The sequence below is a fragment of the Lithobates pipiens genome, unplaced genomic scaffold, assembly GCF_037356315.1.
Source record: "Lithobates pipiens isolate NorthernLeopardFrog02 unplaced genomic scaffold, aLitPip1_a1.2 Scaffold_1, whole genome shotgun sequence".
Classification (NCBI taxonomy): domain Eukaryota; kingdom Metazoa; phylum Chordata; class Amphibia; order Anura; family Ranidae; genus Lithobates; species Lithobates pipiens.
Genome location: NW_027507685.1, coordinates 179,383,574 through 179,398,489, shown reverse-complemented (window position 1 = coordinate 179,398,489; position 14,916 = coordinate 179,383,574). Strand labels below are relative to the sequence as shown.

The 14,916-nt window shown below is 43.3% G+C and overlaps 1 protein-coding gene across 5 annotated transcripts in view; it reads left to right on the top strand.

Moving 5' to 3' along the window:
- Positions 1 to 14,916, top strand: part of DDR1 (discoidin domain receptor tyrosine kinase 1) — a 141,092-nt gene that overhangs the window by 111,803 nt on the left and 14,373 nt on the right. For 3 of the 5 annotated variants that reach the window (XM_077478969.1, XM_077478970.1, XM_077478966.1), the window contains 7 exons: positions 1,274 to 1,429; positions 2,166 to 2,323; positions 4,732 to 4,942; positions 6,006 to 6,107; positions 6,429 to 6,661; positions 11,148 to 11,275; positions 14,360 to 14,566. In XM_077478969.1, coding sequence (XP_077335095.1) covers positions 1,274 to 1,429; positions 2,166 to 2,323; positions 4,732 to 4,942; positions 6,006 to 6,107; positions 6,429 to 6,661; positions 11,148 to 11,275; positions 14,360 to 14,566 — 1,195 coding nt within the window. The remainder of the gene's footprint in view (positions 1 to 1,273; positions 1,430 to 2,165; positions 2,324 to 4,731; positions 4,943 to 6,005; positions 6,108 to 6,428; positions 6,662 to 11,147; positions 11,276 to 14,359; positions 14,567 to 14,916) is intronic. The other 2 variants (XM_077478967.1, XM_077478971.1) reach the window with 2 other exon arrangements.

Genomic DNA, 14,916 nt, shown 5'->3' with positions numbered 1-14,916 from the left:
GTAGATGACACTGATGGGCACGGATATGTGGCACTAGGGTGCAGCACCGTTGTTGAGGCAGATTGTGGGCACTGATGGGTGGCACTGTGGGCACTGATGTGTGGCACTGTGGGCACTGATGGGTGGCACTGATGGGGGCACTTTTTAATTACTGAGGTGGCACTGGCAGGGGGCAGGTGGGAACTGGTAAGCTGGCCGTGATCGGGACTGATGTCCCGATCACGGCCGCCGGTGAAAAATAGCCGATTACCGGCTCCGTTGTATCACATGATCAGCTGTCATTGGCTGACAGCTGATCACGTGGTAAGGGGTTGGGATCGACCCTTTGCTTCAATCCGTGATCAGGCGAGTCTCATAGACTCGCTGATCACAGAGTGCGCCACGCGCGCCCCTCAGGGGACACGCAGGCCGCTCGTGCACGGGACAACGTCAATAGACGTAGTCCCGGAAAAGGAGGTCCGTGCTGTAGCCGTCATTTGGCTATAGCGCGGATCTCTAGTGGTTAAAGTTGGTACAGTGGTTGACAGTGCAACACTATTACCCATTCAAAGACTGTGAATACTTATGTACATGTGATTTTTTTTTTTTTCGTTTTGTATTTTTAATTAATTTGCAAATATTTCAAACAAATTTTTTTCACATTGTCATTAATAGTATTGTTTTTAGAATTTTGAGGAAAATAATAAATGTAATCCATTTTGGAATAAGGCTGTAACAAAATAAAATCTGGAAAAAGTGAAGCACTGTGAATACTTTCCGGATGCACTGTATCTAGAAGCTGGACTTCTCTATTGTATGTTAATGAGGGGAAACTCAGTGTGTCCCTCTTTGTCAAGAGTAGATGGGGCCCACACGTCCACAGCACCACCCCCCGCCTCCCCCCCCCCCCTTACTGGCCTTGGACTTCGGGCTGAAGCCCTTGGTCTTTTTGCCACCTAGCAACGCCCCTGCCACCAGGGAAGGTGACCTAGGAAGAAGTCGTGCTAAACCAGAGACCATGATACAGTATGTTTGCATCATGTATTACAAATCCTTTGGTGGGTAAAACAGTAGACCAAAGCATTAAACTGATTATAAATTGTTTGATCGAAAGTAAATAACTGTTAAAACCCGCAAAAAAAAAATCTGTAAATGGACATGCCCCATCTTGTTTTGCAACTGTCACAGGTCTCAGGATCTGTAACTAATTTTTGTGTTAGACTAAAGTTTTCTTTTAATGGCTATATTGTTCTGGATCTTACATGGGCCACTCTCATGGATTTTTCATGTACAGATGTCCTGGACTCATCAGAACCAGAAGAACCAAGCCCTCTACCAGAACCAAGAGAGACCACACCCCAACCAGCAGTAACAGGCTTGCCACAGGGCACCAGTCAAAGAACAAGACCAGCTATCACCACCATGGGCAGCTTCAGTGAAAGTGTTCACGGTGAGGGTGTCAATGTTGTGTTCCTGTCATGTCTAATTATATCTTCCCATGTTAAAGTTTTTATGTCTTTTTGTAGCATTACAACCCTCTATTTTAGTATACCAGTTGTACCTCTATTTTCTACTAATATTTAGACCCCATGATTCAAAGACTGAGGTCTTAGAAATGATTGTAAGACCTCAGCCTTAATATCATGGCGTCTAATAGCAAAATATTGACTGGGCTTTCCAGCTAAAGTTGGCCATCAAAATTTAACCAGTTCAGCAGGGACCAACTGAATTTCAATTAGTGTGTGTCTGCCCCTGTTTGACAAAAGCCAAGGGGACCTGTTGGAAACATATTTTTTTTTTTTTTGTTTCGGAGAGAGTAGGGAAAGGTTAGAACTCCAGTCAGGTTTGTATTGCTGTTGTGTCCTCACTGAGAAGATTTACCCTCTTCAGTTGTACTGGTGATTATTGTCATCCTGGATAGGAAAATCCAAAATTTTGAGGCCTCATCAGAGATCTTCAAGTGGGGACACTCGTGAAGGAGGTGAAAAGGGGATCTCCTCAGTAGGACACAGTACACAAAAACCATTACCTCATTTAACATTACCTTATTTAACACCAGCTATTGTTCTTCATTAACGGATTGGATGTCATAATTTCTAAGCTTCAGCAGAAGAATGACAGCAAAAATCTGACCATTGCTTTAAGTAACACCTTCACTTTCCTTATCTTCCTTTTCTCCTAACTAGAAGCTGTCAGTGTTAACCGGATAAACCAACCAATTGCTATGGATGACAACAACAACACCTCCATTCTGATTGGCTGCCTGGTGGTCATAATCCTGCTTTTATTGGTTGTCATTATTCTTATCCTTTGGAGGCAACGCTGGAGGCGATTGCTTGGGAAGGTAGGTGATTAGATGGATGATAGTGGGGTAGAAGAACACAGTGTAAGTCTGGGGGACAAGGAAATAGCCTATATTAAACAAGTAGCAATCATTTAATACATCAATTAGAGCAAATGTGTTCATTACAAATGCTATTTGTAAGGTTTGCCACCTGTGCCACCTGTGTCCCAACATAAAGGTACTAGCTCAGACCCTGATCTGATAGCCAGAGCTCTGCTGTGAAGTGGACTTGCTGGCCTAGAATGCATTCTACATATAGAATTGAGGATCCACTAGGTGTCAGTGAAACCATCAAGCTGCTGGCTACAGACTCCAAAGTGGTGTTTTCTTAGGAATATAGGGATAATGCACTCTAGATAGAGAGATGGTTTTAATCTGATTCTTGACTGTCACAGCAAGACCCAGAGAAGAGAACATTTCCTGTTGGGTCACTGACAGCAATAAAGATCAGGCGAGGGGTCAAACCCTTCCCCATGCCAAGGTAAAGCCCAGTCTAGGTTATCAAATAAACTACCTGGCCCTTTCCCCTCAACCTCCTTACACCCCCTCTTCTCTCCACATCAGTGGTGGCCTGTCCATAGGGGGTGCCTGTGCGCCAACCCCCCCCCCCCCCCCCGTAGGCTGCAGCTGATGAACAAGGTGTAGTCACAAAAAAAAGTAAAAATTTTTTGGGGGGAAATGGCCCCTTTAAGAAAAAATAAAAATAAAAAGAAATGTCCTTTAACTAAGTGCACTGTGTCCGGACGCCGGACACAATGCACTATTGCAGACGTGGCGCTTCATTGGCGAGGTTTGGAGATGCTTTGTGGGGCAATCAATCGCGCCAACCAGCATCCACCTGGCCGAGTGCTTTGTTCTCCCTGTGAGAACAAAGTTACTTCCGGCGGGCTACAAAAACATGGCCGCCATGAGGACTAATCCCGGGGTGTTCAATGGAGAGGGGAGGCCCCTCCCCTCTCCAATTAGCACAAGAAAACCAGGAAGTAATGGACCGACCACCGTTGCTCAGTTGGTAAGATTATTCCCATCATCTTGTTGCAACGATGAATTCCCAAAACTGCTGACAAAGTCCACATAATGATTAAAAGTATACATACCCTAATTCTGTATTCTGATTCTGTGTATTCTATGTGGTCATATAGTGAGTGCTTCCTTCATTGGGCTGTAGGTGGGTTTTAATGGTACTCACATGTTGCAGTTACATGTGACATGCAAGTTACTTTCTTTTCGCCAGTACACTATGAGCCCAGGCTTGTTGATGATGCTGAGCCAGTGAATGCTGTCATGGCAGCCTGGGCTTAAAGGTAAGGTGGAAGCTCAGTGTCATGCAACCTGCAAGTAGGGCAGCAATCACTGTGCAAGAAAGACACAAAGAACAGCACTGAAGCACTAAATTATTGTAATATATTTGAGGCCTGGTTCACACATGTGCTGTGTGAATTGAAGCTCCGGTTTCCCTGCGAAGAAAAAAATCTGTTGTTCAGCGTTTCACGTCAGTTTTTGATCAGGATCAGGTCAGGATTGCATCAGTATCAGGTCAGGCTTATGTCAGGATTTTATCCTGTTCACAACGGAATGCATCTGCGAATCAGATACGTTCCCATATATGATAATGTGCTTGCAATTCGCAGTGCAATGCCCATAAAACGCACGCGTTTTTTGGGCAATGCAGAGTGCGAACGCATTGCACATATATGAACCAACCTCATTCATGCAAGTCCATCCAATTCGCATAGTTGTGAACCGGGCCTAAAAAAATGTGGGCAGAGTTGCACTTGAATTGTAAATTTGTAAAACCATTGTGGACAGCCATTTAAATCCTGGGAGCCTCAAATGCAGCCCTGGCTCACTTTTCCAGCAGCAACAGATGTCTCTGGCTTCAATACTTTTTAACAGACTGACTCAGAACAAGAACACGGATCAGAAAAATCTGAGTACAGTCACAACTTGTGATACCTGCTCCAAATCAGTGACTCCAGAGAGCACTGAAGTCAGTGGATCAGCATAAAAGACCGGGAACAAAGCTTTTTACTGACCTTTTTAGATATAGAGATTAGCAATGGCCACCTGTATACTTCCTTAGCAAGTCCCAAAGACTAGAGCGACCCAAGAGTAGCAAATAATTCCATATTGCTATTTTTTATACCAGGCTGAACTGTATATTCATATTTTTTTTTGGGGCAATTCACACAGTAAAGTCTTTATATTAGGGAGATTGGTGTTATAGGTAATACTATCCTATTGATTTTGAAACAGATACTGCAGTTGTTTTTTGTAGCCAATGAGCTGTGCTTTTTTCATGGCATGTATTTGCACTCCTTTTATTCTGGTTGGTATGACAAGTGAATTGGCTGCTACCCCGAAAAACAGAAAATTTTATTTTGTTTTTTTCTTCTGTTTTCTTCCAGGCTCAGCATCGTCCCTCCGACAGTGACCTCACTGCCCACCTTTCCCTCCCTTCTGACACTGTTGTCATCAACAACACACAGAACCTCTCGCTGGCATCCCGCCACAGTAACCGCTATGAGCGTATTCTGACTGCAGAGGGGGAGTACCAGGAGCCAAGCCACAGTGTTCTCGCCAAGATGCCCACTTTGTGCTCCAGTTCTGAGGGTGCAGGTAGGGAAGATCTATATGTATCCTGGGCAGTGTGTATGCATGTATGTGGAGGGCTTTGTGCATGTTTGTAGGGAGTATTGAAATTCATGTGCATGCAATATAGATATTTACAGATGATTTTACTAAATGCATGATTGTATTTATCTGTTCAGGTGAGAAGGAGATCATAACTGATGTTGTCCTAACCAAGTATTCCATGTTTTCATTCATGTTAGCCTTAATGTTCATGTGTTTATATACTGTATACTTGTGTTGTGTCACAGTATAACACCAACCTATTTAAAAGCCATAGAGGGTGGCAAACTGTGGCTCATTGGATGCTGAGGAACTAGAAAGTCCCTGGAATGCCCCCTAGTTTCTGCTGAGGTACCTCAACCTCTACTAAGGACAATGTCTAATCCAGACATAAGCGACAGTATTCCTGGTATGCCTGATAAATTGGACAACTAAATGTCAGTGTAAGCTCAAAGTAGACAAAGAAATAATTTTTTAACATACTTTGTAAATGGCCTTCTTTATCTATCTTGCTCTGCAATGCCAGCATGGCCAGTTAAAATATCTGATCTTCAGTGCTAGAGCTCTCCAGTCAACAGGGAGCATGGGTTTCGCTGATTGCAGAGCTATAGATCTGACGCGCCATGGGGCATGTCAGACGTCTGCAGAGAGTCCACTGTTTTCCTGCAAAGAGCAAAGGTCCTACTCTGCACAGGCTTTTTCACTGTGACTGCTTTATAAAGAAATGAACTTTGCATAATTTTTTGTATTGATGTTTTTACCTGATTTATACTAAAGATCATTTAAAACACAATAAGGTAAATGTGTTATCAGTGTACATACAGAATATGCAAACCTCTGAATCACTCATTTATCTCAATCAGATGTAGTGGAATATCGACCTGCTGTGGACTTTGATGTCGGATATTGTCTGTATGTCATAAACGGATTAGTCCGTGGGAAGGCAGTTGTGTGCGCATGTGTTTGTATATATGTATATAATATTGTGTCTATGGTGTCTGCATGTTTATTGAGGTGTACCCTCTGTACTCTGCATGTGTCTCTCCAGCTCTACTGTTAAACAACCCAGCCTATGAGCTCCTGCTTGCCACCTACAGCCGGCCAATCACAGAACCTGGCGGCCTGCAGGCTAAACCAATCAACAGCCAGGGTAAGGGGCTGTCACATTGGAGCTGCCCACAACACAAGATGGTCAACTCTTAACTACACATATATATTTCTTTCTACTGTCCATTTCACTGTCCTTCTCTGTATCTGATTCTTCACTGCCTGGAGCGTTTTTAACGTTGTCACCATTTCAACTACTTTTATACTATCATATGATATGTTATGCTATCCCAGACCTTTTCTTCTTTCCTTCTTTATTGCTTCATACTTCTTTTGCTATCTTTATTGTTCTTTGTTTTCTTCATTACAACCCTATCTTTCCTTACTCTCTCTCACTTGATTCCCTTTTTCTCTTTCTCCCTAGAAGGGGGATACAGGGAGCTGGAGTCCCCTAAGTTACCTGCCATTTGCCCTCCGAGTGTCCCGCACTACGCAGAAGCAGATATTGTCACTCTGCAAGGGGTGACAGGGGGCAACACCTATGCCGTACCTGCTCTGACTGCCGACACTCTCACCTCCAAAGAATTACCCCTCAGCAAGTTCCCTCGAGGACATCTCCTCTTCCGAGAGAAGCTGGGAGAAGGGCAGTTTGGAGAGGTAACTTTTTTTTTTTTGCAAATTCTTATTATTGAACATTTAAACCTAGTACAAACAAAAAAAAAGAAAGAAAAAGAAAAAGTAAGAAATTGGAGAGGTAACTGTTATAGCTACATATGTTGATTAAAGAATGAAAAGTGTATTGTGTCTCTTGTTCACTTGTCAATTTTCCTAAATCTCAGTGTCATCCATCACGTGTTTTTTTTTTTTTTGCTGAAAAAATGTTTATTAAGTTGCACAAAGTGTACATGCCAACTTACCATAGAGTACATGTAGCAGGTACAGAAAACAGTATCATTGAATATGCCAAAAAGCATTAACGCAGCCAATAAAATACAGTTTCATAATTAACTCAATGAGCATCCAGCACAAAGATCAGGAGGTCCATAGGAACAGCCAACCCTCCTACCAGATTGACAGTAGAAATGACTTCCCTCCATAGATTTTGTAGAAGGCAAGTCCATAACCTGTTTATTAATGTACCCACTTCAGTTGAGCATCTCTGACAGACAATATAGTCTATGTTAAAACTGAAAATTTATATCAATTACTTACCGTAATTTTCCTTTCCTGATAGGCTCCATGGCAGCATACGTGTGGGTTAGCCTTGCCTCCATAACTACCCAATAGGACCCCTCTCCCATAAATCTTTGCTCTAGGCTGCTATCCATGTTCCGTAACTAGCCTACTCCAGACATTTGGGAGGGGACTCCTGCTGCCATGGAGCCTATAAGGAAAGGAAAATTACGGTAAGTATTTGATATAAATTTTCAGTTTTCCTGACAGGCTCCATGGCAGCATACATGTGGGAAATAACTCGCCAAACACACCCGGGTGGGCAAAATGTTGAGCAAAGAAACCAAACTTTATTTAACATTGTCAACCGACAATATTTGTAAACCAAAATGAATGGATGACAGAGCAGCTGGTTCAACAAAGTAGTGAGAGACAAATGTGTTTATAGGAGACCAAGAGGCCGCTCTACAAATGATTTCAGGTAAAACATGCAAAGAAGCTGCCCAAGAAGTCGAGATACTCTGGGTTGAATGAGCCGTCACTGCCTCAGGAGGAGCCAAGCCCTTTGCCCTGTATGCCCTCTGAATGGTCTGTACAATCCAGGAAGAAATTGATCTGAACGAAGCTCGCATTCCTTGGTTTTTACCATGTAGAAGGACGAAGAGAAATGTGTTTGTCTGAAAGGAGCCGTAATCTCCAGGTATTGTTTTAGAATGTGGCCTACGTCAAGAGGATGAACATCTTGATTGTCTGTTGTTTTAAAAGTAGGAAGCACAATCTCTTGGTTTTCATGGAAGACTGAGGTCACTTTAGGGTTTGACCCTAACATGGGAAACAACACCGCTCTGTCTGGGAAAAAGGTCAGAAATGGTTCCTCTGAACCTAAATTTCTGAAACTCTTTTGGTCGAAGTCACAGCTACCCAGAAAGTAGTCTTGAGCGTGAGGTCTCTTGTGAAAAGAGGTTTATCAGGATCTGATCCTAGATTGGAGAGAAAATTCAAAACAAGAGGAAGGTCCCATTTGGGGAACCTCGGTCTTCTTTGAGGTCTAAGCCTTATGGCTCCTTTAAAGAACTAATGGACCAGAGAATGATTTGCCCATGAGAATCCTGTGAATGGCAAGATGGCTGATACTTGTACTCTTAGTGAGCTCACTGCTAGAGACAGGCCAAGTCCTGGTTGAAGAAAACTCAGTATGTCTTGTACTGCTGGAGAGTTGCAAGGATTCGATCTGGAAGACATATGAACCGTGAATCTGGACTATATGCGCACAGTGGATATCTTTTTTCTGACACCTCCCTTCTGTTCTTCTCTGCATTTTACAGTTGTTCCTGGTCACTCATTTTACCTTGTACTTCCTCACTATCCCATTACTAACACTTATGTGTCAGCCACCTTTTCCCATACTGCAATTGCATTAGAGATACATCAAGGTGCTACACAATTAGTGTACATATTTCTGCCTGCTTGCCCAGTCTGTTCTACTTAGCTATTCCTTACTTTATACATCTGCTAATCCATAACTCTGATTTGTCTAACCCCTATTAAAATTTTTTTTAAAAATAAACAAGCCCAAGAGACAAATACCAGAGGAGCCCCAAACAGACTACCTGCATTGTTCTGGGTGTGAGTGATTTTTGGCACAGGTAGTTTCCGGTGAAGGGACAGCTAAGTTTCTGCACCAATCTTAGAGTTCCATGGCATCTTGAAGTGTTAGGTTCAGGGTTTGCAGGGGGGGGGGGCTTAAAGAGTCAGTCTACTGAGCAGGTTAAGGGTTGGGTTCTTATTAATCTTATTATTTGTGTTCTTCCAAACCATTTAAATGTCCAAGCTTAATGGTTAATAGAGGTTGCAACACACCTTTTCACTACCTTATGAAAGTCTACATAAAAGTGATATTTTAGCTATGAATGGAAAAATACAGTATCTCACAAAAGTGAGTACACCCCTCACATTTTTTTAAATATTTTATTATATCTTTTTATGTTACAACACTAAAGAAATGGCACTTTCCTACAGTGGAAAGTAGTGAGTTTACAGTTTATATAACAGTGTAAATTTGCTGTCCCCTCAAAATAACTCAACACACAGCCATTAATGTCTAAACCACTGGCAACAAAAGTGAGTACACCCTTAAGTGAAAATGTCCAAATTGGGCCCAATTAGCCATTTTCCCTCCCTTATGTCATGTGACTTGTTAGTGTTTACAAGGTCTCAGGTGTGAATGGGGAGCAGGTGTGTTAAATTTGGTGTTATCGTTCTCACTTTCTCATACTGGTCACTGGAAGTTCAACATGGCACCTCATGGCAAAGAACTCTTTGAGGATCTGAAATAAGAATTGTTGCTCTACATAAAGATGGCCTAGGCTATAAGAAGATTGCCAAGACCGTGAAACTGAGCTGCAGGACTGTGACCAAGATCACACAGCGGTTTAACAGGACAAGTTTCACTCAGAACAGGTCTCATCATGGTGAACCAAAGAAGTCGCATGCACGTGCTCAGCGTCATAGCCAGAGGTTGTCTTTGGGAAATAGATGTATGAGTGCTGCCAGAATTGTTGAAGAGGTGGGGGGTCAGCCTGTCAGTGCTCAGACCATACGCCGCACACTGCATAAAATTGATCTACATGGCTGTTGCCCCAGAAGGAAGCCTCTTCTAAAGATGATGCACAAGAAAGCCCGCAAACAGTTAGCTGGAGACAAGCAGACTAAGGAGGTGGATTACTAGAACCATGCCCTGTGGTCCAATGAGACCAAGATAAACTTATTTGGTTCAAATGGTGTTAAAGATGTGTGGTGGCAACCAGGTGAGGAGTACAAAGACAAGTGTGTCTTGCCTACAGTCAAGCATTGTGGTGGGAGTGTCATGGTCTGGGGCTGCATGAGTGCTGCCGACACTGGGGAGCTACAGTTCATTGAGGGAACCATGAATGCCAACACGTACTGTGACATACTGAAGCAGTGCAAGATCCCCTCTCGTCGGAGACTGAGCCACAGGGCAGAATTACAACATGATAACGACCCCAAACACACCTCCAAGATGACCACTGCATTGCTAAAGAAGCTGAAGGTTAAGGTGATGGACTGGCCAAGCATGTCTTCAGACCTAATCCCTAATAAACATCTGTGGGGCATCCTCAGATGGATAGCGGAGGAGCTCAAGGTCTCTAAATCCACCAGCTCCATGATGTCGTCATGGAGGAGTGGAAGAGGACTCTAGTGGCAACCTGTGATGCTCTAGTGAACTCCATGCCCAAGAGGGTTAAGGTAGTGCTAGAAAATAATGGTGGCCACACAAAATATTTACACTTTGGGCCCAATTTGGACATTTTCACTTAGGGGTGTACTCACTTTTGTTGCCAGCGGTTTAGACATTAATGGCTGTGTGATGAGTTATTTTAAGGGGAAAACAAATTTACACTGGTATACAAGCTGTACACTCAGTACTTTACATTGTAGCAAAGTGTCATTTCTTCAGGGTTGTCACATGAAAAGATATAATAAAATATTTACAAAAATGTGAGGGGTGTACTCACTTTTGTGAGATACTGTAGGTACTAAACCAATGCCTGCTGTAGAAACCAATGTTCCAAGCTTCCTTTGATACCCGCCATATGAACAAATTCTGGAGCACTGCTTAAGTGACCTCTGCTGAAGAGACATGGGAAACTTGCTGTACATTCAAATAAAGCAAACCAGTGATCAGTTTTCGTGAGTTGAACCAAGCCTTCCACACCAGAGTTTGGTCATGAAGGTGCCATTAATGGGAGCTCAAGTTCTGGTTTCTGAAACAAATATAAGCATTCCTGTTCTTTTTTTTTCCATTTGAAGTTTTGTCTAAAGTGTCGTAAAAGGTGTTCCTGTCATTGCCAAATTTCTCTATAAGAATTCTAGATAATTTTTGTTTTTCCTCTCTGTGATACACAATAAAATCTGAGATATAATATTCAACTTCTGTTGTAAATTTCAGGTTCACCTGTGTGAAGTGGTCAATCCCCATGAACTACCTGTTCTACAGTTTCCTTTCAACATGCGCAAGGGGCGGAGTCTACTCGTGGCTGTGAAGTTACTAAGGGCAGATGCAAATAAAAATGCTAGGTAATCCTTTTATGTTATGATATAAGGAAGCCATCTGAGCACTTGTACCTTTCTAAGCCTCCTCATTGATCCAAATTTGTAGACTTCATTCACATGGCAAAATTGATTATGGTGCAGCAAGTATCCTGCAGATATCTGTGGCCAGGAGCCCAGGTGTTTTCAGACAGCCATGGACAGGAAGCCCATACAAGTCAAAAAAATGTCTGACAGGAGTTGAGGCTGTTCACCGCTGTAAACATGTGCATATGAAGCTGCTACATGCAGTTAGGGAAAGTTTGTTTGCCTTGGACGTAGAGAGACTGCAGGGATGATCATCAGTCCCTAATCAGTCCTTAATTGCATTTAACTGCTTGATGTGTGGATACATGCTTACAGTGGCAGATAGACGTGGCTTCTGCCAGCCAGTACAGGCTTCCTGGTTGCTGCTGTCAACAAGTTGGGGCACCTGCCCAGGGCACAGCGATTTATTGCAGGGTGGGGGGGGGGGTGCCATGTGGGGAATTCCTTCTGTTGCAAAGCTGACAGGAGAGCTGACAGTAGCATGGGATCCCCGAAGCTCACACATCGTGGGGGGGGGGGGGGGGGTGCGCAGTTTGGCCCATCGTTACCCTGGATGACCTTTTCCTAGCACTGCTGATAAAATGCACACTGTCGCCTTATATACAGTTTACTGATCCAACACTGCTACCTCTTAGACGATTTAACAAGACATGCGCTTTCACCTTATATATAGCTTACTGATGCAACACTGGTTCCTCCTCCACTTTCTGACGAGTTATACACTGTCACCTTATATACAGCTCAGTCCCAGCACTACTTTTTCCTTCACTGCTTGACAATTCACACATTGTCACTTATGTAGCACCCTCCTATATAGGTGCTAGGATTATGTAAATTTAGTTCTAGCCCACTGTATTCAGTGGAGCTGCATTTTGTTGTTAGGTACATTTGGCGGAGCTGCAACTGATTGTTCTGGTCTGTTCTGTGTTTAAGTGGCTGCAAATATTCTGGAAGATAGTGTGCAGTGCTAATCAGCAGCTGAATATTTATACAGCCCTGGCTAATCCCTGGGGTGAGGTGCTCAGATGGCAATTTGAAGTGTGTATAAATACTGAGTCTAGGAGCAGAGGTGTACCTTTTCCTGAGGAGATGACAGCCTAGGGGGGCTGTTTGCCCCCTACGCAAGTCTGACAGTTCAAAGGTTGGCTAGCTGGAGGCCTACTTTCAGGGCCGCCATCAGGGGGTACAGACAGTACCCATGTAAGGGGCCCAAATGTCCCAAGGGGCCCACCTGGCCAGGGCCCACTCCCCCTACAGCAGCACATGAAATATAGACCTGTCACATGCGCCCGCTATAAAGAAGGAGAAAGAGAATCCTCTGTCTCTTATCACTTTCACTAGCCCTCCCCCTCGTTTGCTCGCTCACTATAGAGAAGAGAAAAAAGTATTATCATATAATACAGCAAGCCCAAGCGAGCCTGCACTGCCTTTCTGACTAGCTGATCCCCTCTCCCGCCCCAGCAGGTGATCATGGGCAGCACTCGCTCTTCCTTCCCTGGGTGCTGCTGTGAAGTTAGTTTGCAGTATTATTGGCCAGGACATGGACAGGGGGTGTGGTCAGCAGTAAACGTGGACCCAGCCCTATCAGGTGCATGCAGATAGATACGAGCAGCGTGGAAGGTAAGTAAACAAAAGTTAGTGTGTGCTGCTGTGCTCCCTGTGCTGTAGTCAATTTGGACTTTATTTAATCTCCTTCTCCTGATTGAGTTGCAGTGTGTTCATACTGCAACTCAATCATCTTCATCCCCACCCAGCACCATCCATTGTCCTGAAGAACTAAGTCTATTTAATTCTTAGTGAAAGGACTTTGCTCAGATTTCTAGGAGGATGACTAATCTCCTCAGGTTGCTGCTACAAAGCTCAGTCCATCATTTATTTGTGCAAGGACTGGGCTCAGAGTTCTAAAGAAAAAAGTTTTTAGTGTCTTCAAATTGCTACTAAAGGTTACTGAAATATCCGACAATTATTCACTACGTATCCAAGTTCAAGTTTTCATTAATGCATCCAAAAAAGCCCTAGAATGAGTCGTGAAGAGTGATTGGCTTGTGTGCCTGGCTGTGCTGCAATTATCAGGAAAAGAACCCTGGGCATCCACTTAGCAGCAACTACGAGGGTACCGTATATCTCCTAGATTGTAAGCTCTAACCAGCAGGGCCCTCTGATTCCCCCTGTCTTGAATTGTATTGTATTGTATTGTAATGTCTGCCCTAATGTTGTAAAGCGCTGTGTAAACTGTTGGTGCTATATAAATCCTGTATACTAATAATAATATATATAAAATACATATAAATGTACAATTTACCGATCCAGCACCGCTTCCTCCTCCACTAACAAGACACACACTATCCCCTATATACAGATACTTGATCCAGCTTTGGCTTTGACCTAAAGACTTGGCTGGCAGATGTGGCTCCAATTCTTCCCAAAGGTGTTCAGAAGGGTTAAGGACAGGGCTCTGTGCAGGACACTCGATTTCACACCAAACTCCTCAAACCATGTCTGTATAGAACTGGCTTTGTGCACAGAAACACAGTCATTCTGGAATAGAACAGGGCCTTCCCCAAACTGTAGCCCCAGGGCTTGATGCGTGCAATTGTCCTAAATGTCCTTGCATGTTGTGGCATTGACAGGACTCTTCTCTGGAAACACCTGAACTCAATATTTTGGAGGGCATCTGCATACATCTAGTGCAGTGATTCTCAACTCCTGTTCTTAGGACCCACTAACAGGCCAGATTTTAAGTATTACCTTGGATAGATGCAGACTAGAATACTGCAATCACTGAGCAGCAAATTATTTCACCTGTCATGTATTTCAGTTATCTTGCAAACCTGGCCTGTTAGTGGGTCCTGAGGACAGTAGTTGGGAACCACTGATCTAGTGTATACAGTAGGATTCTGGAAGAATTTTCACCAGCCTCTATACAGCAGTGAAATATAAGTGCTGTTGGAACTGATGATGCTTTGAGGTTGACCCTCTCTTGTTTTCTGATGTACCGTATGTAATTTTCTGATTGGTCTGCAGGAGTGATTTCCTGAAGGAATTAAAGATCCTGTCACGCCTGAGTGACCCACACATCATACGTCTCTTGGGGGCATGTCTGGATGAGGACCCGCTGTGCATGATCACTGAGTACATGGAGAACGGGGACCTTAACCAGTTCTTGAGTTCCCATCAGCTGGCAGAGGAGGACGAGAGCATGGAAGATGGGCACAACCCTCCCTGCATCAGGTGAGGAAACCATTTTATTCAGATTGTATGTGGCTTGGGTACGATGCTGAGTCTCAATTATAGAAGTATGTAAAACAAAAACTGTATGCTTTTGATCCAGGTAAACAATCAAATTCCAACTGTTCTTTTCATAAGAATGGATAGGGAAACAAAACAGTAGAAATGTAATTGCAGGGAGGATTTCTTAAAAAACTTTGACAAAAAAAGAATATATTCCTGCTGGCTAATTGAGTGAAGTAGACAGAAAGGTGCACTCAATACTAGCACCCAGGAAGAACTGCTATGCTGACTAAATTGATGTTCATTCAGATTATTTGTAATTGTTTGATGCACATGGTACAATATTCTTG